The following is a 26924-nucleotide window of genomic DNA, read 5'->3' on the forward strand; positions in this document are numbered from 1 at the left end:
TTCAATTACAGTTAAGTAATATAGACAATTTGATAGCTACTTATCTTGCCACCTTATAAAATTGCCTGCTAATTTCACATTGTTCATCTAGGTTCTTCAGTGAATTGTGGCATTTTATACAAATTTCAAAGTCCCATCATGAAATGTCCTCTTATTTGTTGTTAATAACGTCACTAATGAATCACACTTAAAAGGCATTTTAAATGTCATCCATTATTCATGTGCTCACACAATCACACCACAAAGCCAGGTGGAAGCGTTTTAAGTACCCAAGTGCAAATGACAAGAAACTTTGTTATGTAAACCTCTTTCTAGGAATAAAAGCTGGGTAAACCAGAGCTTGTTGCTGCTGTTTACTCCTTTTAAATGGTTTTATTGTTATTTTTGAATTGTACAATTGTAAATTGTATAATTAGCAAAGAAGACTAACTTTTTTTTTTTTTTTTCAGAAAACAGGCACCATCTGATTTTTTTAATAAAAATTACCATGTAAAATTAGCTTCCCAATGCTGAACCAAAATAAAACACGTTCTCTAAAGAACAGTCACAATTATTCTCAATTTTATCATAGATATATGTACAAAGAATCATAAGTATCAGCTCACCTGATCAGAATAATTTTCTTATAAAGAAAAACACCCTTTACACACCCTTTCATAGAGATACCATTGGATGATTTATGTTGAAACCCAACCAATCTGAACAAATGCCTATCAAATTTTGCACACTGTGTTCTTTAATTTTCCAGTTTAACATAAAAAAATTATAAAACACTATAAACACTGTCATCAATTGTAAGCCATACCTTTATATGGTTCTCAATACATGAAATATTCTTTATCATAAGCTACAGTACAAACAGCACATTTTAACTACTGATTTTTTTAAGTAAATGTGAATTGTAAGATTTAACTAGGATATTCTGATATAATAATAAAATTCAAATTATTTCATGCATAATCTGAAAAGTTCCAGATGTATTTGACAGTGGTTTTTAAAATGTAAACATACCCTTTTCCTTTTGTAATTGTGTTATTGTTCCATTAAAAACAGAGTTTATGTATACAACAACTAATTATTATATCTCTAAATATGTATGCAATCATGATAAGAATAACCAAAAACAGAAGTCAAAATCACATTCTTGATTTGTTTGAAAATGCAGACACAGTATTAAGAAGCTATTAATTCTGTCTGAAATATTTTCAAAATTATTTTTGGTTATCAATTGTAACCATGAGTCATTTCAGAGAGGCCTATAGGTGCTACATACAATAATTTATGGCATCTAGACTCTCCCATCAACAGCTTCTATTGTGCAAATATGCTAAAATAGAATTTCCCTGAGATGAACAATCTTGCTGGCCCACAGAAAAGTAAATATAGTAAAACTACATTCAGATTTTAATCTGAATTATAGTCTAATCTGACACCCACACAAAATGACTGCTAATAAATTTTTATCATCAGTTCATTTGTGCAAATAGTTCTTTTCAGTGGCTATTTATACATTTGTTTGTAAACCAATGTACTCAGAGGACTTGTTTAAAGGCACACATGAATAGCTACTTTAGAGATAACTTTCAAGTGTAAAAATCAGGAAATATCTTCTATGCTTTTAAGTATATTAACATTTAGTTACTTCCAAGGTAAAGAAAATGCATTTAAAAAGTAGTTTCCTAAATACCCATGATGCTCATGTCAGAAGAGTTTTACAAAAGATCAATCAGAGCACTAATTAGTTAAAAAGATTTTTTTTGTTGTTCATGTAATGAGGTAGGATCTCATGTATTTTTAATTAGCAAGGCATTCACATTAAACAAGTTCTTCTCATTGAATGGTCTGTGAAATACTGCTGAGATAATTTTCAGACTTCATTATAAAATCTGTCCACTCTTGACAAACATCCTCCATGGAGAATTCTTCACCACCATATTCCAGAGGAAGAATGTCTGGGAAATGCTGAAGTAAGCTTTGTTTGAAATTGGTCCCATGCATGTGAATCTGAAATAGCCAAAATGTTTTAGGTTTGTTTTCTGCCTCTTGATACATTAGATGAATGTCCAGTGGAAAATCAACACCATAAAAGAAGGTACTCTATTAGCTTCCAGGATAGGAGACCATGTCCTGGTATAGATACTACATCCTTTATTCCTCTACTTATGAATCCAAGAATTCTACTTGTTTAGATTATGCTGCTTATGAATCTGATCTTACTGTCTTCTTATATTTGCATTCTTATAACTAGACAAGATTTATTAAAAAAAATTATCTTTCTCTTTCACAAATATACTTTTAAAACTCTAAATAAAAGTATTTTATACATTCTATTCCCTCATGTACAAGTGATTCTTAACAAAATATCAAATATCCTGGGACTATTCTGTAAATGGTAAAAATGCCCTATCTGGTATTATTTCATAGTAGAGGCCTGGTGCACAAAAATTTGTGCACTGGGGGGGGGGGGGGGGGGAGGGTCCCTCAGCTCAGCCTGTGCGGGGGGAAGGGTCCCTCAGCTCAACCTGTGCCTTCTCACAGTCTGGGACCCCTCAGGGGATGACCACCTGCTGGCTTAGGCCTGCTCCCCGGGGGATTGGGCCTAAGCTGGCAGTCAGACATCCCTCTGGCAGCCCGGCAGCCCTCGGGGGATGTCCACTTGCCAGTGGGGAGCAGGCCTAAGCTGCAGTCAGACATCCTTAGCGCTGCTCAGGCAGGAGAGGCTCCCACCACCACCACCGCTGTACTGGCGGCCATCAGCCTGGCTTGTGGCTGAGCAGAGCTCCCCTTGTAGGAGTGCACTGACCACCAGGGGGCAGCTCCTGCATTGAGCATCTGCCCCCTGGTGGTCAGTGTGTGTCATAGTGACCAGTCATTCCCAGTCATTCTGCTGTTAGGGTCAATTTGCATATTACCTTTTATTATATAGGATAAAGTAAAAGCATAAAATTAGGTATGTATATGGGAAATGATTTATGTGATACATTTGGATATTCTTGGCTAGTATAAAATTAAGAGACAGTTATGATGGTTAAAAGCCTTAAAATTTCAAATATTTTAAACTATAAAAATCAATCATATAATGCCCAAGTTAAAGATTTGGAACCTTGGATCAAAAGCATATAATGTTCATCTATACATGCAACAATCCTATATAATAAAAGGCTAATATGCAAATAGAACGAACAGTGGAACAACCGAACATCCAAATAACTGGTCGCTATGACATGCGCTGACCACCAGGGGGCATGTGTGGAACATGGTGGGCATTGGCTGTGGTGGGATAGTGGAGGAGGTGAGCAGAGGTGGCAGACCAAGGCGTGGCGCCAGTCGCTGTCATTGGGGCAAGCCTCCGGTAGTTACTGAAAATTCTTTGCTCCTTTGCACCGCGGTCCTGCCCAGCGCTCACACCTGCTGCTGGCGCTGGCCCCACCTGCACCTGCTGCTGGCGCCTGTCCCAATTGCTCCATGCTGTCAGTGGGTGTGAGTGGGGCAGGCGCCATCAATGCGTGGGAGCCACAGTGGCAGGAGCAGGGATGCTGGCAGACAGGGGACTGGGGGCCGTGTGGCGGGAGGGCCCCAGCAGGGGTGTAGAGAATGGGCTGAGACCCACCCCTGTGCCTACCACAGCCTCACAGACTGAAGAGTCCCAGGTTCGGTTCTGGTCAGGGGCACATGCCTGGGTTGCGGGTTTGATCCCCAGTAAGGGGTGTTCAGGGGGCAGCCAATCAGTGATTCTCTCTCATCATTGATGTTTCAATCTCTCTCTCCCTCCCTTCCTCTCTGAAATCAATAAAAATATATTTTTTTAAAAAACGTAGCATACCATAAACACTCTTCTGCATTTTGCTTATTTCACTTTACATCCTACAAATCTTGTATTCCATTGTGTCGATGACTCACAGTTCATTTAACCAGTCCCCTGATGATGAACACTTGGTGGTTTCCAATCTTTTGCTGCAATTTTGTTTATGTGTGGATAGGATAAATTGCCAGAAGCACAAAGGCTGTAATTTTGATAACTATTATATACTGCCCTCTACAGGGAATATACCATATTGCACTCCCACCAGCAATGTGCAGGAGGCCCAGTTACCACATAGACTCACTAACTTGATTTTCCAAAATTAAAAAGAAATATCCTATTTAATAAAAGAGAAACATGGTAATTAGCCATACCTCTGCTACCCTTCCCATTGCCTAATCAGGGCGATATGCAAATTAACTGCCAGCCAAGATGGCGGCCAGCAGCCAGGCAGCTTGAAACGAACATGAGGCTTGCTTGCTTCAGTGACAGAGGACTCCAACATTCCCCGCCTGCCGCTGCCGGCCTCTGAGCTTGCAGTTTGAAACATTGTTACAAATATAGAAGCTAAACAAAACCCCAGAAACCTGCTTTCAGCCAGCCAGGATCTCAGCTGGAGTTGAAACAGTGTTTCAATTATAGAACCCAAACAAACCAGATACCTGCTTTCAGCAGCCAAGGCCTAAGAGCTGGAGCCAAACCTCAGAGCTAAAGCTGGCCCAGAAAAAAAGGAAAAAAAGAAAAAAAGGAGCGGTTGGGAGCTTCAGTCACCCGCCAGCCTGAAAACAGCCCTCAGCTCCTCACCCAGACTGGCCAGGCACCCCAGTGGGGACCCCACCCTGAAGGGTGTGTGACCAGCTGCAAACAGCCATCATCCCCTCATCTAGGCTGGTCAGGCACCCCAGTGGGGACCCCCACCCTGATCCAGGACACCCTTCAGGGCAAACCAGCCGGCCCCCACCCGTGCACCAGGCCTCTATCCTATATAGGAAAAGGGTAATATGCCTCCCAGCACCAGGATCAGTGGAGCCGCGAGGCCTCCTGGCACTGGGATCAGCGTCACAGGGGGCAGCATCCAAACCCCCTGATCGCCCTGCGGCTCTGTGTGTGACAGGGGCGGGGCCACAACCTCCCTATCCGCCCTGCTCTGTTCGTGACAGGGGAAGGCGCCCCAACCCCCTGATCGGCCCTGTTCTGTGCCTAATAGGGGGGAGCTCCCCCAACCCCCTGATCGCCCTGCGGCTCTGTGTGTGACAGGGTGCGACGCCCCAACCCCCTGATCGACCCTGCTCTGTGCGTGACAGGTACGGAGCCCCAACCCCCCTGATGGGCCTTGCTCTGTGAGTTACAGGGGGCAGCGCCCCAACCCCCTGATTGGCCCTGCTCTGTGCGTGACAGGGGGCAGCGCCCCAACCCCCTGATTGGCCCTGCTCTGTGCGTGACAGGGGGTGGTGCTGCAACCTCCCCATCAACCCTGCCTTGAGTGTGACGGGGCAGTGACCCAACCCCCTAATCGGCCCTACCCTGAGCGTGACTGCGGGTGGCATCGCAACCTCCCAATACACCCTGCTCTGTGCATGACAGGGGGCAGCGCCCCAACTCCCCAATCGGCCCTGCTCTGAGCCCGACCAGGGGCTGCACCTAGGGATTGGGCCTGCCCTCTGCCACCAGGGAGCAGGCCTAAGCCAGCAGGTCGTTATCTCCCAAGGGGTCCCAGACTGCGAGAGGGCACAGGCCGGGCTAAGGGACCCCACTTTCCCCCCCGAGTGCACAAATTTTTGTGCACCAGGCCTCTAGTCCTATATAATAAAAGTGTATTATACTAAGTGTCCGACCAATCGATCGATCATTTGGTCAACCACTCAACCAGTTGCATGATGTGCACTGGCCACCAGGGGGCAGATGCTCCAACCAGTAGGTTAGCTTGCTGCTGGGGTCCGGCCAATCCGGACTGGGCGAGAGGGCTGGACATGCCCTGGAGGCCTCCCACAGTCCCTCCCTGGCCAGCTGGCCCCCATCGGCCCCGATCACCCACCAGGCCGAGGGACCCCACCTGTGCATGAATTCGTGCACCAGGCCTCTAGTTAATTTATAAGAGTATTTGGCCTGTTAGATAAATACTCAAAATGTTAGCTTAATGGTAGTGGGTGCTTAATAAAGCAGCTCTTAAATGAAAAAGGATTAGAACATTTGGTAGAGAGGAATAGTGACTTGAATATGTTACACTCACCCGTTCCTTAATTTTTTCAGTCAGGAATGGTTTAATCATGGAAAAGACAGCATGAAAAACTATTGGCTCATTTATCAAATGGATACCACGAACTTTTAATGGAAAGGAATCCTTTTGAAAATAAAGAAAAAAAATCTATTAATAATAAAGCATAAATAAATATATATTTCTATTGACAAGTCCCTTCCTTAAACACTTGGTAAACTTATGACAGCAACTAATGTCTGTTTCATTTTTAAAATTTCTTACTTCATCACCACAACACAGACTGCTTTACAGTTCACTGTTACTAGATTAAGAAAAGATCTTTGCCTTAACCGGTTTGACTCAGTGTGGATAGAGAGTTGGTCTGTAGACCGAAGGGTCCAGGGTTTGATTCTGGTCAAGGGCATGTACCTTGGTTGCAGGCTCCTCCTCTGCCCAGGCTTGTGAAGGAGGCAACCAATCGATGTGTTTCTCTCACATGAATGTTTCTCTCTGTCATTCCCTCTCTCTTCCACGCTCCCTAAAAATCAATGGAAAAATATCCTCGGGCAAGGATGAACAAAAAAATAAAAAAATAAAGAAAAGATCCTTAAAAAGTATTTACTTTGTAGTTTAGGCAAATAGAAATACCTGCATCTTTCATGAATAAGACACAAAAAATTTCTCCCCCTATGACATATAAATGTTCTCTTAAGGAACCAATGAGTGTCAATAATTAACCTTTTCCCCAAAATTTTTAGTTTGAGAAAAAAAATAAAACTTTCATTAAAGTTGAAAGAATAGTCTAATAAACACACATTTTAATACTTTTGACCCAGGTATAAGTCTTTAACATAAAAGTAATTTGGCTTATTCAGAAGATTTCAAAGAGTTGATTTGAAAGAAAAAATGTCATCAGTAGTTTCCCTACCCAAAGATGTATTGTTAGTGTAGAGTCCTTTCCTGTCAAGGTGCTTTCATACAAAATTCTTTTTTTTTTCCTTCCCTATGCAAAGCTTTTAGAGATGTGTTATCTACCTGGGGCTTTTCCTTCCAGATTCTTGCTAAGCCTACTTTTATTTTAAACAGAATTGCTAATATGCTCTCTAAACCATTTGTATCCTGTTTTGTCCCATGGATATGATACAATTTTTGTAAACATCATGGCTTTTAATATGTTGCAATAATCCATCAGATGGATGCACCATACTTTAAGTAACCATTTTCCTATTTCTGGACAAATAAGATGTTTCTAATAGTATCCTATAAGAATTGATGCCACAGCGCCCATCTTTATGCATAGGAGGCAGTGATGGTTGTAAGCACAGCTTTGAATTCAGCTAATCTGGACTGGAACCTTTGCTTCACTGCGGAAAAAATGCATGTGCTTGGGCATTGCTGTCACCTCTCTGACATAGTTAATTTGTAAAACGGGAAAAATAATAGTCATACGACATAGGCTTGTATGGACCCGCTACATGGTAATTCATTTGAAACAGCCAGCTACCTGGCACACAATACACTATTATCATTTTATACAAGGTCTATGCTACATTTAAGATTATTCCTTGGCTACGTTCCCCAAAGGAGGATTACAAGGTCAAAAATCATGGCCCCTTACAAAAGCTTTTGATTTCCAAAAGAACTGTATCAATTTATACCTACCAAAACTTTTGTGGCATTTTGGTGTGCCGTTGCTATAAATATTGTTTTTTTCATTCAATTTTTTTTTTAATTTAGGAAGATAATTTTCATGACAGAAAGATAAAGTGAACACATTATTGTTTAAATGTATACATTCAGTGGTTACTCATCTTGAACATATTTTTACAATTTGTTGCAACATTCTTTCTTTTTATGAATTAATAACATTTCCTCTTAGTATTATTGAGTTCTATGTATCATTTCTAAAATGTGGTTTGATTTTCTAATAAACGTTCTATCCCTTCTCTTTGTATCACACATAACTAAATTAAAATCTGTTGTTTGGAGGTATTCTCCCAAGGAATTAAACTATACACTTACTGTAAGGACAGCAGCAATCTTCTTGGCTACAGATGGGGTAATTTGAAAAGCATGAGAAAAATGCCAGCCTTCCAGATCAAAGACAGCCTTGATTCCGCTCCGCTGGGTCTCTACCTCCTGTACAATAAGCTCGGATGTGATTAGACTTACACGGAATACATCATAAACTGTAAACACTTTTGGGTCCCAGTGTGCTAAAAAAAAAAAAAAGAAAGAAAGAAAAAATAACATATCTCAGTACTGCATAAAAAACCAGAAAGCAAAGGGAAACTGATTCTTTTTAGACTTAATGGATCAATAAAAATAAAAACATGTACAAAGATCACAAAGTGAATAATAGACCAAATGGGTGGCCCCAAAACATGTGCCTGCTTCTCCCTAGCGCAGAACAGGTTTTTAAGAATATGGGACAAAAAAAAGAATAAATACAGCCCGGCCGGTGTGGCTCAATGGTTGAGCATTGACCTATGAACCAGGTCACTGTTGGATTCCCGGTCAGGGCACATGCCCAGGTTGCTGGCTCGGTCCCCAGTAGAGGCCGTGTAGGAGGCAGCCGATCAATGATTCTCTTTCATCGTTGATGTTTCTATCTCTGTACCCCTTTCCCTTCCTCTCTGAAATCAATAAAAATATATTTAAAAAAATAAAACAGATACTCGTGGCATTTATTTATTTAAAAAAAGAAGAGAAATGCAGCAGGCTGGATTTGATAGCCGGATGAAACTACAGCCCAAAGCATGCAGGAAACAGCGGTAGCTAACGATGGGAATGCCTCTTGGTGTGCTACAAGCTCAGAGGCATTGGAAATGGGAGAAGCACAACCTGGATTATGAAGAGAAACTAGCGCTCTATAGTAACCGGAGAGGTTGCAAAAGGAAATGCCTGAGGACTAGACAGGTTGGCTGATGTCTCTGACATCACTGAGTGACAACCAGCATGTAGCAGAGTCAGGTCCTGACAGGCTAGAACAGTAAGTGTGGGCTTTGGAAAACAGGGAAGCACCCAGGTAGCTGCCCACACCCAGGAAAAACAGGAATATCTGTGCTAAGAAGAGGAGTTACTGGCATTCTGCTCCTCTCTCCTCCCCGACCATTCCTGGAGCAGGCCACGACATGCAGAAAGGACAGTAATGGACAGGCTAGCAGATTGTCTTAAAAAATATATATGCACATAGAAACCCACACCTGGAACCTGTATGTTCATGTTGGCCAATGTCACCCCAATCAAGTTAATTAATAAATAAAAGTATATTAAAATATATCACCTACTAAGTTGTAATAGCCACATTTCAAGTACTCAACAGCCACGTGTGGCTAGTGGCTACTGTAGAACAATTTCATCATTATAGAAAATTATATTAGACTAGAGGCCCAGTGCATGAAATTCGTGCACAGGAGGGGGGTGTCCCTCAGCCTGGCCTGCACCCTCTCGCAGTCCGGGACCCCTCGCTCCTTACCACCTGCCTGCTCACTGCTCCTTAGTGCTGCCGCAGGGGTGGGGGAGGCTCCCGCTGGGCTCGCCAGCCATGAGCCCAGCTTCTGGCTGAGTGGCACTCCCCCTGTGGGAGCGCACTGACCACCAGGGGGCAGCTCCTGCGCTGAGTGCCTGCCCCTTGGTGGTCAGTACGCATCATAGCGACTGGTCGTTCTGGTCGTTCTGCCATAACGGTCGCTTAGGCTTTTATTATATACATAGTTCTGGATTTTAATCTCCTTTAAGGCAAAAGAAAAATGTGCCTTGCCAAACCGGTTTGTCTCAGTGGATAGAGCATTGGCCTGTGGACTGAAAGGTCCCAGGTTCAATTCTGGTCAAGGGCATGTACCTTGGTTGCGGGCACATCCCCAGTAGGAGATGTGCAGGAGGCAGCTGGTCGATGTTTCTCTCTCATCGATGTTTCCAACTCTCTATCCCTCTCCCTTCCTCTCTGTAAAAAAATCAATAAAAATATATTTTAAAAAATAAAATAAAATCAATACAAACAAACAAAGACACATAAAATGTTGGGCCATGACAGCAGGCTGCAGGTGGTATGTGTCCTTCTCCCTTAAAGGCTATTTTTGATCCCATGCGGGTCTAAGGAAGGTGCAGAACTTATCGGTCACCAACCTACAAGAAATACTAGGAATACCTGATGGCAAAAAGGGGAAGCACATATGTAATACCCTTTGTAATACTTTAAGCAATAAATTTTAAAAAAAAAGGGGGGGAAGCAGTGAAAAGCAGGAGGGACATGTATAGTCGTGTCTTCAGCACCTCTCGGATTCCTGCTTTCCCGCAGCACCTTTCTCCATCCAGGGCAACGAGCACCTTGCTCGGCAGCCTGGGCTCTGTCCAACTAGTCATTCACTCACTCCAAAATATTTAATCAGCACCCACCACGTCACCTGGTTCGGTGCTTGGTGTAAATCAGTGACCAGAACATTGTCATAGTTCAGCGCTCTTATTTGAATTTCCTGCTAAGTGTTTTTACAACACTTTCCCTTGATCTTTTTCATCTTCCCCCCTGTTTCTCTGCTCTGTTTTCTTTTTCTCTTATTTTATACATTTGACTGTGGAAAAATGGGAGTAGGATTTTCACTGGGTTTTCTTAATTTTCTTAATTTTCTCACAACTGCCAGGTTTTTTTATACTCAGGGGACATCCCATATAATAAAACCCTAATATGCAAATCGACCGAATGGCAGAACGACCAGTTGCTATGATGCGCACTGACTACCAGGGGGCAGATGCTCAATGCAGGAGCTGCCCCGTGGTGGTCAGTGCGCTCCCACAGCGGGAGCGCGGCTCAGCCAGAAGCCAGGCAGGCGGACATCCCCCGAGGGGTCCTGGACTGCAAGGGGGTGCAGGCCGTGCTGAGGGACCCCAGTACACACATGCTGTTCACCGGGCCTCTAGTTGAAATATAAAATACACCTAAGTTAAAACCTAAACAGCTAAGTGCTTAACATGAACTCATTGAAGCCTTCCGTAAGGCCGTGAAGAAAAGGCAGACAGCAGTGCTTTGTCTCACCGATTCTGTAAATGAGAACTTTGCTGCCGGTGGGGTCTCTGTCCCTCAGGACTCCAACGTAGCCAGCCCTCAGAAGGCCAAGAATACTTCTGGGGTGGAGATCTGCACTTATTTCAGGACATTCTGCTCTCCACTTGTAATAGTTTTTTAGTAACTGAAAAACAAAATAGAAATTGTCTACAGATAGTGCACATGGTAAGCATTTCGTAAAACTGGCAGGAAAGCCTTGGCATTATGTATGGCCTTTGCCAACCATCATGTCAGGATTTTAATCTAGGGTATCCTTTTAGCATATAAACTAAAAGTTTCCATCATCAAGGATCTCAGGTGATAGGAGTTCATCAAAAATTCAAAGTTGAGTAATTCTTATTTGTCTCCTGTGGTGAACAGTCTCCCAAAGATAAATGCTGACCCGCCCCCCCCTCCCCCGCCCCCCAGCCACACACATACACCCATGCACACATGTCATCAAGATAAGGAATCCATTTGATTCCTTCCCCTTGGACCTAGGCTGGCTTTACATCTTGCTTTGACTGATAGAATTTGGCAGAAGTGACACCGTGCCAGGTTTTAAGAAGCCAGACACCATGTAAGATTACGAAATGGAAGTCCATGCAGAGAAGCCCTGGGGGACGAGAGGCTATGAGTTAGATGGTCTGACCTCAGCCAAGGTCCCATCTGATGCAATGTGGAGCAGAGATGAACAGCCCCATTCAGCCCTGCCCGAACAGGGGAATCACAAACAAATAATAGCTGTGGTTTAAGCCACTCAATTTCGGAGTGATTGGTTCCTTGGCAATAGGTGACTAGCCCATCCACCTTTGGTCTTTTCGAAATAAAGAATGGAAATCAATCTAATGGATTAACTCCACAAATATGTTTGGAATATGTACAATGTTCCACACACTGTGTTAGGCACTTGAGTTAAAGCAGTGACCAGAGTGGGTCCCCGATTTCACGGGAGGCGACGTACTGGTGACACCTGGCACACACAGGCCATGCTATGCAGTCAAAAGTTCAGTTCCCAGGCTGCCTCTTCAGAAAATCCTTGGTGTCCCCACCTATTACCTATGTGACCTTGATAACTATTTCTCAATATCTGCCTTCTAGAGTTATGTGTACAGCATACACGGGCATAATGAATACCGTTAGTATGGTCATAACAGGGAAGGTGATTTGGGTTAATTGGCTCATATAACTATTTAGTGCAGGTTTACATTAAAGGTAAGTAGAACGTTTTGGTTTTTATTTTCTTCCCTACAAAAAGAGCTAAATAAATTATACAAAGGAACATCTGTCTATACCACTGCTCTACTTTCTACAAATAGAAAAACAACAAAAATGGATTTTGTTAATAGTGGTATGCATTCAGAGAGACTCTGGAGTGGTATGGCTGGAGATTAGGCCTTGACAAAATATGGTTTGAAGGAATCCCATTTTCTTTTTCCCAAAAGAACCACCAGGAAGGGTTACTCCACATTTACAAATAATAAAAACATTGCCAGTGTATTGTGGAGAATATTAAAATCAAATTACACATTTAAAACTTCCTATATTTACATTTTCTTCATGATTTTCAGCAGTCTCAATTATTCTAAGATGTCAATATATTTGAATTTTTAAGAGATCTATTAGAAATGTGGAACTAAAGTTCAGATGAAAGGACACACTTTATATTTGAGAGTCATTGGAATAAACATAACTGTAACTACAAAGTAGTAATTGCCTAGAAGAGAGACTAAAAATATAAATTTTAAAAACCAAGTAAAGGGTAGAATTCTGAGTCATGGGATATGCCAATGGCTGGGGATGGATGGGAGAGGAAGAGAGAAGCTGGTTGTATTATAGGAGAAACACCAATATGGTGCACAGGGGAGGGAAAAGCCATCTGAGTTGTTCTCTCTCTCTCTCTCTCTCTCTCTCTCTCTCTCTCTCTCATATTGTCAGCCTATCATTTTCTCTTTCTATCTTTCTCCTCTTTCATTTATATATTTAATAAACTTTTCTTAACTGCCTTACGAAAGAGGATGTTTCTAAGAGTTAAATGCAACAAAGAGGTAAGAAAGGGAAAAAGTCAGTAAATTTGCCAACCAAGAAATAATCGGTGACCTAAATAGCAGTTTCCAAAAGCAGTCGGGACAAAAGGCACATTGTTCCTGACATATTCATTCTAGTCTATAAGATGAATTCCTTTTCCTCCTTCACTGTGATTTCATTGAAAGGGATCTTTCAGGTAACAGAGGCAGGGACTTATGTTCAAGTAATCCTTATTTTACTCATTAATGGCCCCAAAGCCATTCACATAACTTTAATGACAGTGTATTGTTATACTTGTTCCATTTTATTATTAGTTATTTTTGTTAATTTCTTACTGTGCCTAATTTATAAATTACACTTTATCATAGTTATGTATGTAGAGGAAAAATGTATACTATGACTAAGGTTTGGTGCTATCCACGGTTTTAGGCATCCACTGGGGTCTTTGAAAGTATCCCCCAAGCATAAGGGGGACGACTTTACTGCATGAGTAAACCATCCGGATCCACACACTTGAAAAATTGGTTATCGTGAAGACACACAATTAACTCTCATGCCTTTGACATTTAACTTTCACAAACTGAAATATTAAAACCTGGATCACTGATTATTACTTTTCCACTGAGAAATAAGTTCTAAGGTCCAGTTGACATAAAGAAATTATGTACATGACAAAATACTACTGAGCAATTCTCAAACAAACCACCTAAAGTTCACAACAACAAAAAAATTGAGTGCAAGTGAATATCATGATTGGAAGGCACCTGTTTTGCACCACAATTAGGAATAAACAAATATAAAAAGTTAGGGTTTATTTACCTTCCTTCTTACATTTCCATGTACTTTCAAACAAAACAGTGACCATATTTGTGCAGCTTTCACAGTCTTTAACGGCATCATTTTGATCTCTCCTCATAAGCAACCTGAGAGGTTTACCCAATTTTATGGATAAAAAGACTTAAACTCAATCCCATCCATGTGGCTCAGTTGTTTGGAGTGTAGTTCTATACACTAAAAAGATTGCAAGTTCATTCCCAGTCTGGGCACATACCTAAGTTTCAGGTTCCATCCTCAGTCTCAGGTTCTATCCCTGGTCAGGAGGTGGATAGGAGGCAACCAATCAGTTTCTCTCTCTCTCTCTCTCTCTCTTGTCTTCCTCTCTCTCTCTCTCTCTCTCTCTCTCTCTCTCTCTCTCTCTCAAAAAATGAATAAATAAATACATAAAACTAAAGCTCAAAGAAGTTACACATGTGTTTAAAGACAATAACTACAGGAGCAGAATTGGGAGTGAAACTGACACAATATGATAAATTCTACAGAAGAAGCTACACTGAGTGGGAAATTAGCAGGGAGAGTCAATGGTACTTTGAAAACTTAAAAGTCTTTGGGAAAACCATAACAATAACTACAGGATAAAAAACGTATTGTATGGAGCATAAATATATGGAACTGGACTATTCACTTGTGAAAGAGAAACTCACAAGACTATGTAGAACAGACAGAGGTTAAGAGTTGGCTATTTTTATGCTCATTGTTTTAAACAGACAGGACAGGTGCAGTGTACCTGAGAGCACAGGCTCCCCTGAGTTTAACCCAACTTCAAATTTTTGCTCTACCATTTAATAACTGTGATTTCAGGCAAGTCACTTAACTCTTTACATTTCAGCCTCCTCTAAAATGAGAAAATGATTACATAATCCTCACAAACACTACCTATAAAGGACCTGACACTCTAAAAGCAATTAATATTCTAAAAACCCCATTAATTCATTATCACTTCAAATACAAAAACTAGAAAAATGAGAAAATTCATTACAACTGAGGGACTGAGTGAGCTTTCTTCATACAACACACACACACAACTATAGGGATTTTATATTATAAATAAGGAAGTTTGAGTTGAATTGACTGTCTTTGTAAAGGAAATAAATAGTTTCATGCTCTAAACTTTTCCCCTTCATTTCCAGTTGGCAGAAAAGTAAGGCAAAGAGTTCACAGACAGTAACTTGATCCCACTTCAGTAGATTCAGACACAGTCTTGGTAGCAAATTCCTCAAGGACATGGTGCAATGAAAACAATTCAGGAACATAGAGAACACAGGAAAGTATGTAAATAATACTCAGGCTGGAGGTAAATGTTATTTTTTCTGTTCTGTTGTTTTTTTATTCATAAAATGTATTGGGGTGACGTTGGTTAATAACATTAAATAGGTTTCAAGTGTACAGTTCGATGATTGTACATCAACTGCACTGCGTGCTCACCACCCAAAGTCTAGTCTCCCTCTGTCACTGTATATTTGACCCCTTCACCCTCTTCGGTCTACCCCCCTCTCTCCCCCACTCCACACACAGACACACACACTCATTCCCCTCTAGCAACCACCCTTCTGTTGTCTGTATCTATACACATTACTTTTAAAAAGCAAACAAGATGAAATCAACAAATCATATACTTTTTTATGGTTAGTTACTCTACAACATACATATGTTTAATGCCTCACTTAAACTGCACTCTCCCTAGGACCTCAGGCTGTGTCTTCTTATTTAGCAATATGAGTAAATTTGTTACTCATAATGTTGGGACAGCTGGGTAGCCATCTGACAAAATGAGAACAAAGTCAGATTCCTAGTTCACTCCTAACATCAAAGAAATCCTAGTAGAACAACATCAAAAAGAGAAGTTATAAGTTACTAAAGAAAATTTTGGGGCCCTAACTGGTTTGGCTCAGGGGATAGAGCATCGGCCTGCGGACTGAAGGGTCCCAGGTTCGATTCCGGTCAAGGGCATGTACCTGGGTTGTGGGCACATCCCCAATAGGGGGTGTGCAGGAGGCAGCTGATCGATGTTTCTCTCTCATTGATGTTTCTAACTCTCTATCCCTTGCCCTTCCTCTCTGTAAAAAAAAAAAATCAATAAGATTTAAAAAAAAAAAAAAAAGAAAACTTTGGGGAAAAAGAAGAGCTTACGAAACCCAGAAGCAATCAGAGAACAATCACATTTGTTTCATAAAAACTTCATATTCTGCACAGAAAGAAAATAGCATTACCAAAGTCAGAAGACAAACAATGAATTGGGACAGCAGCCTATTTACTTTAATACATAAAGATATTTTATGAATAAATTTATATTATATGAATGTTATATTTTATGTAAACAAATGGAAGAAAATAAACGGCAAAACAAGCAGTTACTGAGAGAAGAATTTTAAAATGTTAAATATATGAAAGATGATTAACCACTTGTAATTGAATACATGCATAGTATGATAATGAGAACCAGTTTCTCACCTAGCAGGTTGACACACAGATCATAGTGTTGGCTAAGACCGCGTGGGTGATGCTAGGCAGAGAAAAGCATCATTATGCAATACGGAATTGACAAAATTAGTGCCAGCACTTTGGAGGACAGTTGTTAGATTCCTCAACACTGAAGATACACACCTCACTTCATTGGGCAATTCTGCAGGTTGAACTTGTCCTATAAGGACGTATTCCTCTTTTGACACAAAGACAAATGTACAAAGACAGACTAGAATATCCAGTTGTTGATGGAAGACACCCCATTGGTCTTGCTTACTGCATTTTGTATACTGCCAGGCAAATTGTAGGAGTTCAAAAAATAATCATTGAATGGGGAATGAAGGGTGTGCATGGCAGTAGTGCCCTTGTCTGATGACAAGTCCACGCCCAACAACAGGGACTGCTCCATAAGTCAGCATGATATATTCACGCAGTGAACAGCAAAAATCCACAAAAGAATAAGAGACATGACTCTGGCTGGTCTGGCTCAGGTGGTTAGCATTGTCCCATGCACCAAAAAGTTGCTGGTTCCATTCCGGGTCAGAGCACATGCCTGGGTTGTGGGCTTACTAGTAAACCCCAGTAGAGGGCGTGCAGGAGGCAGCCTATCCATGTTTCTCTCTCTCACATCAATATAGACTCTCCCTCTCTCTTTCTAAAAATTAATAAAAACGTTTTTTTTACAAAAGAATAAGATTTATGTATACATGCTGGAATATAATGATCTCTGAGAAATTAGGTTTTTAAAAAGGGAAAACTGTAAAATATATTCATATGCCTGTGTGAAAGTACACTACCTGGGAAGAGAAACAAGACACAGGTAACAGTTAACTGTCTCTGGGTAGATGGCTTGGCAAACTACGGATTGGCGATACACACCTGGAAACACAAAAGAACAGCCTCATCCCTCATTCTCTTTTATTTTATTTATTTCAGAGAGGAGGAGAGAGAAAAACATCAATGATGAGAGAGAATCATCTTTCGGCTGCTCTTGTACACACACACACACACACACACACACACACACACGGGGTGGAACCCGCAACCCGGGCAATAGAACCACGACCTCCTGGTTCATAGGTCCACGCTCAACCACTGACCCACACCTCCCGGCTCCCAGCTCATCCGTCATTCTTAAACTCAAAACATACTGGGCTGCGTTAGCGTCCTGCCACAGATTACTATCATTCATGCCATTTCGCTAGAATTTGGCTGTAGACCTTCTGTCTTCCTCGCAATTTCACTCTCCCCTCCACATGCGGAGTTACTTGCTGAGCTGTAATAAAATCTCGGCTTCCTCCCTCTCGGCTGTATTTTGTTTTCTATGCGTAACTTTCTGCCAGCGAAAAGGGAAGGTATGTCCCCCAAACTTGACGTTCAGGAGACTCATCAAGGACAGAGTTCCGGTGTTTGGGGTCAAATGGGCCATCCCCGGGGGGGAAGGGCTCCAGCTTTGTCTGGATTTTCCGTTTCCAAGACCCAGAGAAACTGAAAGGGCCGGAGCTGCGTTTCTCAGACACCAGCGGCCACCGCGCCCGCGGCCCAGTGCGCCCGGGGCGCGCTCCCACCGAGGTCCCGCTCCCAACCTCGGCTTTCGCGGGGGTCAGGGCAGCATCCATCCCCGCCCCGGGGTACCCAGGCCTGCCCTCAGGCCAGGGCGCAGCGGGGAGGCACCCTTACCCGCCAGGCTAGGTCGAGGTCGAAGTCCCGGGCGCGCAGGAAGCGCAGCAGAAAGGGGTCGGTGAGCGGCGGCGGCGCGGGGAGAGCGCCCAGCGCCCGCGCCCGGCGCCGCAGCTCGGCCAGGCTCGGCTGCAGCAGCGGCGAGTGGTCGGGCAGCGCGCTCAGCTGCAGCCCGGTCGGCGCCCCCGGCCGCGCGTCTGCCATGCCCGCCTCCTCTGCTGCCGCCGCCGGGGTGGCCCCGGAGACCGGGAAAAGCCTGGCCTGAGCGCCAGCCTCCGGCCCCTCCTCCCGCGGCCTCTGCCCCGCGCACGCCCACCCTCCCGCCCAGCGGCCCAGGACGGCCCCGCGCTGCCTCCCCAAAGGAGACCACGTGGTGTCCCCACAGGTGCTGACCATAGTCAATCCAACCGTCAGCTGCGGGAAGTCACCGGTGGTCAGTGCCAACGGAAGATGTCAAAAAGTTGGTTTGCCCACATTAATTGGGATGTTTCAAATAAATCTGATCGGGAGCTTTCTTTACCTCCCTCTCTCCCTCTCTCTCTTCCCCGTCTCCCTTACAACCATTTGATGCGCTGTGGCAGACTCACTACTGAGCCCTCCTGCCGTTAAGGCTCCAAGCTGACTCCCAGCCTCAGACCGTAAGGATGGCCCCCCTCACAGACCCACTGAAGTATGGTAGCAATCATCTCAGGTAGAAACGATAGTTTAACTTTAACCCTGCTGTTTGGCTTCTGTACTTATTTGCTTTGTTTAACAATAGAAAAGTTATTTTGATTTTCTGAATTATATAAATCATCCCATTCGACTGAATACCTTATTGATTGTACTGTGAATACCCCATTGGTTGTGGTCATACTGGTTTTAGAAAGCACATTCTGTACCTGGGAACCAGGACAGCACAATTATCCCAAGACCCGAGGGCTCTAGATAATGTGTTTCTGTCAACTCAGTGATCCGGAGACCCAAAACTATAATTTAGCTAACATGCTTAAGTCTGCTTCAGTAAACTGCTTTGTGCAAACCAGGTTCCTCATTCCAAACCCTGGGATGTAATCAATACCTTTGTGATCTTTGCCTATATAAATCTGGTGGTGGGGCTGGGGAGGGTACTGCGAGATTTGGGAGAGCGAAATGCCCCCGCGTAGTCCCGGATTTGCAATAAATGTGACTCCTTAATTCGACTTCTTGAGGCGTCCTTGTGTGATTCGCGGGGTACAGTACAACACCACTCCTCTTCTTCCAAATCCAGGCAAGTCTTCTCAGCTCTTGGCCTTCACCCTGTTAGTTACCTATGCAGACAAGGGTGGCCAAAAATAGGTTTCCAGTTGTGAGTACTCGAAACAGTTTATTCTTGTATTATTATTTATTAATTATCGTGCTTTTTATTTGTATTACAACTGTAAACCTACTTTTGCCTACCCCTGTATAAATGACTAGCAAGTGCCCAAAATTTTTTGGACACCATATACTTCCGCTGTAGGACTTCACCCCCATTTCCAGTCTCTCAATAGACAAATCCAATGTTCTTATCTAAAATGAAGCAACGCAATGATGTACAAACCAAAAAGGTTGTCAAATTGGCCATTTCTTGATCTAACTATTACAACTATCCTAGAATTGGCCTGTCTCCCCAAGAGGGAATCCATGAGACTAATTTCTATTGAATATATATTATGTGACAGGAACATGCTAGACTTGCCCAAACAAAACCACATTGTTGCCTTTGAGAAACTCAGAGGGTGGTGAGAGAGGCTGCCATTTCATTCATTAAAACAGTAGTTACTGAGCGACTACCGTGTCCAGACCTTGTTCCAGGTACTGAGGGTACACCTGCGAACAAAACAGACAAAAGCCCCAAGCTTCAGGGAGTTTCCATTCTTGTAGAGGGAGATAGACAATAAGCAAGTAAATAATGAAGATATGGTATGAGCGCTATCGATACGTGAAATGGAGAAATGTAAGCAAGACAGGAGGATAGTGCATTGAGGACTGAATAAGCACCTGAAGGAGGTGAGGACACTGGCCCAGGGACATCTGGGCTGCAGGCTCTGACTTCCATTCTGAGGGAGCTGGGAAGCCAGTAGAAAACATAATCGGAATCCAATGAGAAAGCTATGGCAAGTGAGGGATAGAGCTTCGGTCTTTACTTGGAGTGAGTTGGGAAGCTTTGGGGGTAAAACTGTTCTGAAGGCGGTATGGAGAGAGCGCTGGGAGAGCACAGAGGAAGGCTACCTGATTCTGCTTCGGGCATCTGGAAGGCTTCACTGAGAGAAGACATTTGCTTGGCCTGAGGGGGGGGGGGCATTGGGAACATTCACCAGGTGAAAGAGAGGGGGGCTGAGAGCAGGAAGAAAGTGCCAGTCAAAAGGAATAGACCATAGAAAGCCTTACTTGGAGCTCTGAGTAATTCAAGACATAAGGGAAGCCAGTCTTCTCTAGTAGTTTAAAGTGTTTAAAAGTAAATTAACAAGTGAGTGTACATGCAGCATATTTCCCTTTTTAATAGTTTTTTTAAGTTGAAATAATAACTTATTTATTTTAAAATGTTTTTTTCAATTTTTAAGTCTTTATTGTTTAAAGTATTACATATAGTATTACATATGTCTCCTTTTTCCCCCATTGACCTCTCCCCAGCCACCCCCACCCCCCAGCACATGCCCTCACCCGCCTAGTGTCTGTGTCCATTGGTTATGCTTATATGCATGCATACAATTCCTTTGGTTGATTTCTTCCCTCCCCCCTCCCCCCCATCCCCCCTGCACCTTCCCCTGAAATTTGACAGTCTGTTCCATGCTTCTCTCTATCTCTGGACCTATTTTTGTTCATCAGTTTATGTTGTTCATTATATTCCAAAAATGAGTGAGATCATAAAATCAGAAACACCAATCAGAAAGGACATATGCACCCCTGTGTTCATAGCAGCACAATTTACAATAGCTAAGATTTGGAAACAGCCTAAGTGCCCATCAGCAGATGAGTGGATTAAAAAACTGTGGTACATCTACACAATGGAATACTATGCTGCTATAAAAAAAGAAAGAACCCTTACAATTCTCAACAGCATGGATGGACATGGAGAGCATTATGCTAAGCAAGATAAGCCAGTCAGAGAAAGATAAATCACATGTAGCGTATTTTTTTCTCCTTCAATTTGATTTTCAACATATTCTTCTACTTGTCCTTAACAATTGGCATCTGATTTTTTTGAAATTGGACAGAAAGTTTAGTGAGAGATCATTGACATAGCTATAATATCGGTTATGGTATCCTTTTATGGTAGTGAGCTATATGTGGATAGTGAGCTATATGTATGTCTGCATTTGTGAAACTCTTATAAATACAAAAGAATGTTTACTTATTGGTTGAGTTCATTGCCATTGAACTGGATGAAAATGAAAGCAAGATGGAGCTCAGAGGGCCATGAGAGATGGCTTCTAAATTCACAGGAGGTGGCAGGATATCTGTAACAAAAATGTGAGTCATTCCAATGTCTGCAGTCAGTGGCACGGAAGAAAAGAGTGCGTCACATTTTGTGAAATACTGAAGACCATGCTTGTGTGTTTCAACAATCTACCTTGAATCTACATATGTAACATTTTTAGAATTCCTGGCACAAGTTTTCAGAAGATGTTACTCAATTTTTGTTTTGAAGTGTTTTCAATGTCGCTATGCTCGTGTTTTATGCTGGTGATCTCTCATGCTCACTGCAAATGCTTCCAGGCCTCTACTACAAAGATTCCAAAGGGGCTTCTGGAACTAATGGTATGAAGAAACAAAAACATAGATGTGAGGAAAAGTTAGTTCATATTTGCACAACTAACCTACAATTTATGCTGAAGTTGTTTGACAATTAATCATTAGCAGGTAATAAATTTATAGGTATAACAATTAGTTTACTTTCAGCTTCACAAGAAAGATGTAAATACTATTTATTATTGCTAAGAGATAACTTTTAAAAAGGGGTAAAATTAGGACGCATACAGATCTCAAAATGAACATGTGTTAAAGACTTTATTTCACTTATAAGCAACGAACCAGAAAGATGTCATAAGAGAGTCAAAGAAGAAATCAAAACAGCACACATTTCTATGGAATAAAGGATGTTGAAATAAATGTGCAAATGGTGGCAAAAGTAACCGCTGCAGGGAGAGAGGGAGGTCAGTTGAAACTCCACCAGGTAGGACAGATTTTGCATGCTCTTAGACAAGAATTACTTGCCATTGCTTTCAATCACCTACAATTTACAGACCTGTGGAATAGCCTAGATAGAATCAGAACTAGATAATCCAGAGTATCATCTGAAGCAAGCATGTCAAACTCAAAAGCTAATATGGGCCAAATAAACAAGGTTGAAGTTTCTGTGGGCCGCAAAAAAACAAAAGCTTCAATTTTCATAGAAACGTAGGTTTATTTCAATAGAGACATGCTGAATACAAAGGGCTGAAATAAATGAGTCATCGTTAACATCACATAATAGAACATTTTAATAAAAATTAATATTTTCTTGAACATTAACTTACCAGACACTGAATAACTGCACAAATTAATAAGCGTAATGCAAATAAACCTATTTTTCTTGTTCTCGAAAGCAAAATATTTCCTGTTGCGCCCACCAAACAAGTCAGTCCAAGACTAATGACGTGGAAATCGGCTGCTAAAATATTCGCTGCTGATATTAGTGGAGAGAAATGGTGCGCCGGTGCGCAAGGCACGTAAGGGAAATGCATGCAACATGATTATAGTAATCTGTCATTAGTGAACATTGTAGTTTGTTATTAATAATTACGTATAACAGGATATTGTCAAAATTAAGTTACAAAATTTTTATTAAAACTTTTCTTACATACTGTTAAATTGGCTGGGCTGCAGAAATATTCATTGTGGGCCACATGTGGCCCGCAGGCTGCGAGTTTGACATGCTTGATCTAGAGTCTACTCAATTCATACTTTTACAGTGAAGCACAAATTTTACCTTATATCACTAGAAACCTTATTTTAAAAATTTTAAAGTCATGCTTATCATGGAAATTTTAAAGCACACATAGAGAATAGTAATGAAAACTAATGTGCAGCTTGCCTCAGCAGCCAATGATATTTTGCCAGTCTTGTTTTATCTGCCTCTCCCACTTCTTTAATAAGCTGAAATATTTTAAAGAATACCTATAAATCATTTTCCTGGTAAATATTTTAAGGCACATTTTTCTTTTTTAAACATTACCATAACACCACTTTTTACACCTAAAAATATTAGCAACAATTTCCCAATATCCTCCAATACCCAGTCTATATTAAAATTTCCCTGATTGTCTCAAAAATATTTAAGTTACTCAAAGTAAGATTTACATGAATCCACACATTGTATTTGGGTGGTAAGCCTAAATGTAAGCACTACCTTTTTTAAAAAAACACAAACACATTAATTTGTTGGAGGAATGAGTTCAATTTTCCTTAAGATTTATGACATTATAGATTTGCTGATTACTTTTTTGTAGTATCATTAAGTCTTTCTTCTTTTCCTGCATTTTAAAAAATGATTGTTAGATCTAGAGGTTTGATTAGCATTAGGTTCAATCTTTGGCAATAATATTTTATAAGGAAACTCTTCTTTGTATCACATGAGGACATACATGGTATCTGTGTTCTCCCAGCTTCATATGTTAATATCAATTGGCTTAGATGCTGCTGACCTAATCTAGCCACGTAAAAGTTTCCCATTTCCCTCTATCCAATGGTTTTAGCATTTCCTTATGACAATCTTTGCGTAGACTCATGACTTTATTAGGGTTTGTAAAATGTTCATCTTCTAACTTATCATTTTCTCCTCATTTATTAGAAGAAGTTTTTCTGTGAACAGAAACTTTCCCTTATGAACTATTTTATTAACTTGAAATTCCATTTTTATAGAAAAGGTAATATAAATGCTTGATTGTTTTAATTAACTGGATGACAGTTATCTATGTATTTATTTATTTATTATTTTTATCCTCACCAAGGACATTCAGAGAGAGAGAGAGAGAGAGAGAGAGAGAGAGAGAGAGAGAGACATCAATCAGTTGCCTTCTGTACATGCTTCAACCAGGTATTGAACCCACAACCCAGGTATGTGCCCTGACTGGGAATCGAACCAGCAACCTTTGGGTGCACAGAAGGACACTCAATCAACTGAGCCACTCCAGCTGGGTGGCAGTATTTATTAAAGCTGAAAATATTCATGCCTATCACCAGCAGTCTCTCTCCTCCATATATGAACATATGTTCATATGTGTGACACATGTATAATATGTTTATAACACATATGTTCAACCAAAAGGTACCATATGTTCAATAAAAGACATAAAAAAATAGCTCTATTTGTTATATCCCAAATTGGAAACAATGAAACTGTCCATCAACAGTAGAAGGGATAAATTAACTGTGGTATATTCATACAGTAAAATAATGTCTGCAATGAGAATGAACAAACTAAAAATGCACACAACAACATGCATGCATCTCACAAACATAAGGCAGAGTTAAAGAAGACAGGCACAAAGGAGTTTGTACTGTGCTGCCCCCTCGATAACAAACTTAAAACATGGCAGAACGATTGTGTGTTAGAAATCTGGAGAGTGGGTACCCGTGCGGGTGAGTAGTGATTAGGAGGGACAAAGGGACTCCCATTCGTACTCATTTCTACTAGATTGTCCTGTTTTCTGGGTGTTTTTAGTGGAGAGAACTAGGAAATGTTTTTTTAAGCAGAAAATATGTCATGACTTCATACTGGTTTTTCCCAATCAAATTTAGGATTGCCTTGCTACTACTATTCTTTGTTGATGGTATACTTGTATCTCTGCCTTCTTACACTGAAAAATCTTACCACCTATTGATATGAACATAATTATTTATTTGTTTTAAACATAATTTTTATGTAAAAATTTTAAATTGGCAGTAGCAATCATTTTACTAAAACTTAAAATCAGGTTATTGAATGATGTTAAAGGTTTCTTCGTGGTACTTTTTGAGCGTAAGATCTGTCTGTGGGCAAATAAAACTTTCCCGCTCAGTGTTCCTATAAAATGTCCTCGGCCCACAGAAACATCTTCACATACCATGAGATTCGATATGAAGCCCTGTGTCTAGTTAATTGCCCTGGCCTGAAAGTCTGGAAAAACTCCTCTTACCTCTTGGAGAAAGTCAAATGACTGCATCTCGGTTCCTAAGTCCCCACGGTGCCAGCAAGACTGCAACTTCTTCTGAGGAATTTACATTTCAAGGGGGAGAGGCCTGGGGACTAGGAGACATCTAAGTATGAAATATGTAACTTTTCCATGAGGACACATAACTGCCCTTCCCAGAAGGAAGAGGTTCTAAGGTATCAGTGGGTCTCCAAACAGTAAAAGCTGAGAGGTGGGGAGACCAGTGGTTCTTTTTTTAAAAAAAATATATATATTTTTATTGATTTTTTACAGAGAGGAAGGGCGAGGGATAGAGAGTTAGAAACATCAATGAGAGAGAAACATCGATCAGCTGCCTCCTCCACACTCCCTACTGGGGATGTCTGCAACCAAGGTACATGCCCTTGACCGGAATCGAACCTGGGACCCTTGAGTCCACAGGCTGACGCTCTATCCACTAAGCCAAACCAGATAGGGTGAGACCAGTGGTTCTATTTGGCTCCTGGAGAGCTTTTATTTACATACCAAAGTATGGAGGTAGGTAAGAAGGACAGCTGCCTTTCCCCCCTTTATATACAGAAAAAAATTACTTTTCCCCAACACTCTCCAATGGGGGTGTTTGGCCACTCATGCAGGAACATTTCCCTTTAGCTCACGAGTTACCCTGCACTAGGGACTAGAGCAAAGGACACTAACCCACTTATTATCTACTGTGAAGTATTCAATAAGAACTTTGTCTCTCACCCAAGACACCTTGTGTGAAACTATTGTCGTCAAAGGTCATTTACAGTCAGTCTTTGCCCATCTCAAGAGGTGCATCCACATTGTCTTCCCAGCGGTCTGATGGCCAGTTCTCCAGCACTGTTCTTTCCCAGTCCCCGTCACCGCTGCCCATAAATCAGAGTAGATGCACATTGCATCCTCCCACACGAGGTGGATGACCAGATGTGCCATCTGACGTTTGGCCCTCTGGGAAGATTTCCTTCACCATTGTTTCTATAAAGTAGGCCAGAGTGGGGTCAGCCCACTCAAACTAAGCCATGCTTTCCCTCCTCTGTTAACTGGTTATAGCCATGGTCGGCAAACTGCGGCTCGCGAGTCACATGCCCCTTGAGTGTGGCTCTTCCTAATCCTTAGGAGTACCCTAATTAAGTTAATAACAATGTACCTACCTATATAGTTTAAGTTTTAAAAAATTTGGCTCTCAAAAGAAATTTCAATCGTTGTACTGTTGATATTTGGCTCTGTTGACTAATGAGTTTGCCGACCCCTAGGTTATAGGGAGTCTCCATAAGGTGGCAAGGCAGTAGGGGCAGGTACTGTGGGGCATTGGGGCTATATGCTTATGAAATATACCTGTGCTTCCTGGCCTGCAAGGGCCCAGCTTCGAATACACTCTTTTCACCTAATGACAGAGCGCTGCCACACACACCCAACTTTATAATTCAGTAGATCAGATAACCGCTGACGATGGGCAATTCAGGTTACATAGTTACTTGGTATTCTGTGGTCAGCCACTGAGTATCTACCTGGACCCAATAGCCAACCAGGAGCAGCTTTCTGAATAAAGAAGTGTCGTGAGCAGAACAAGGCATGGCCTTACAAAAAACCCTAGAGTTCTGAACGGTGATTCTCCAATTGGGGCATGGCTGTCTGCCATAGACATTTCCAGTCCCTATGGAGGCATAGGCCCAAATGTCAGGGCAGTTGGCAATGTAGCCT

General features: G+C 41.7%; 1 protein-coding gene across 1 annotated transcript; it reads right to left on the reverse strand.

Moving 5' to 3' along the window:
• Window positions 1-1830: 1830 nt before the first annotated feature.
• TTPA (alpha tocopherol transfer protein) lies at window positions 1831-18252 on the reverse strand (the record flags this gene model as incomplete). Its single annotated transcript, XM_081110994.1, has 5 exons — window positions 1831-2004; window positions 6033-6143; window positions 8022-8215; window positions 11032-11185; window positions 18049-18252. The coding sequence occupies 5 exons, from the start codon at window positions 18250-18252 to the stop codon at window positions 1831-1833; spliced, it is 837 nt and encodes a 278-aa protein (XP_080967120.1).
• Between the last annotated feature and the right edge of the window lie 8672 nt (window positions 18253-26924).

The sequence above is a fragment of the Myotis nattereri genome (genome assembly GCF_964212035.1).
Source record: "Myotis nattereri genome assembly, chromosome: 17".
Lineage (NCBI taxonomy): Eukaryota > Metazoa > Chordata > Mammalia > Chiroptera > Vespertilionidae > Myotis > Myotis nattereri.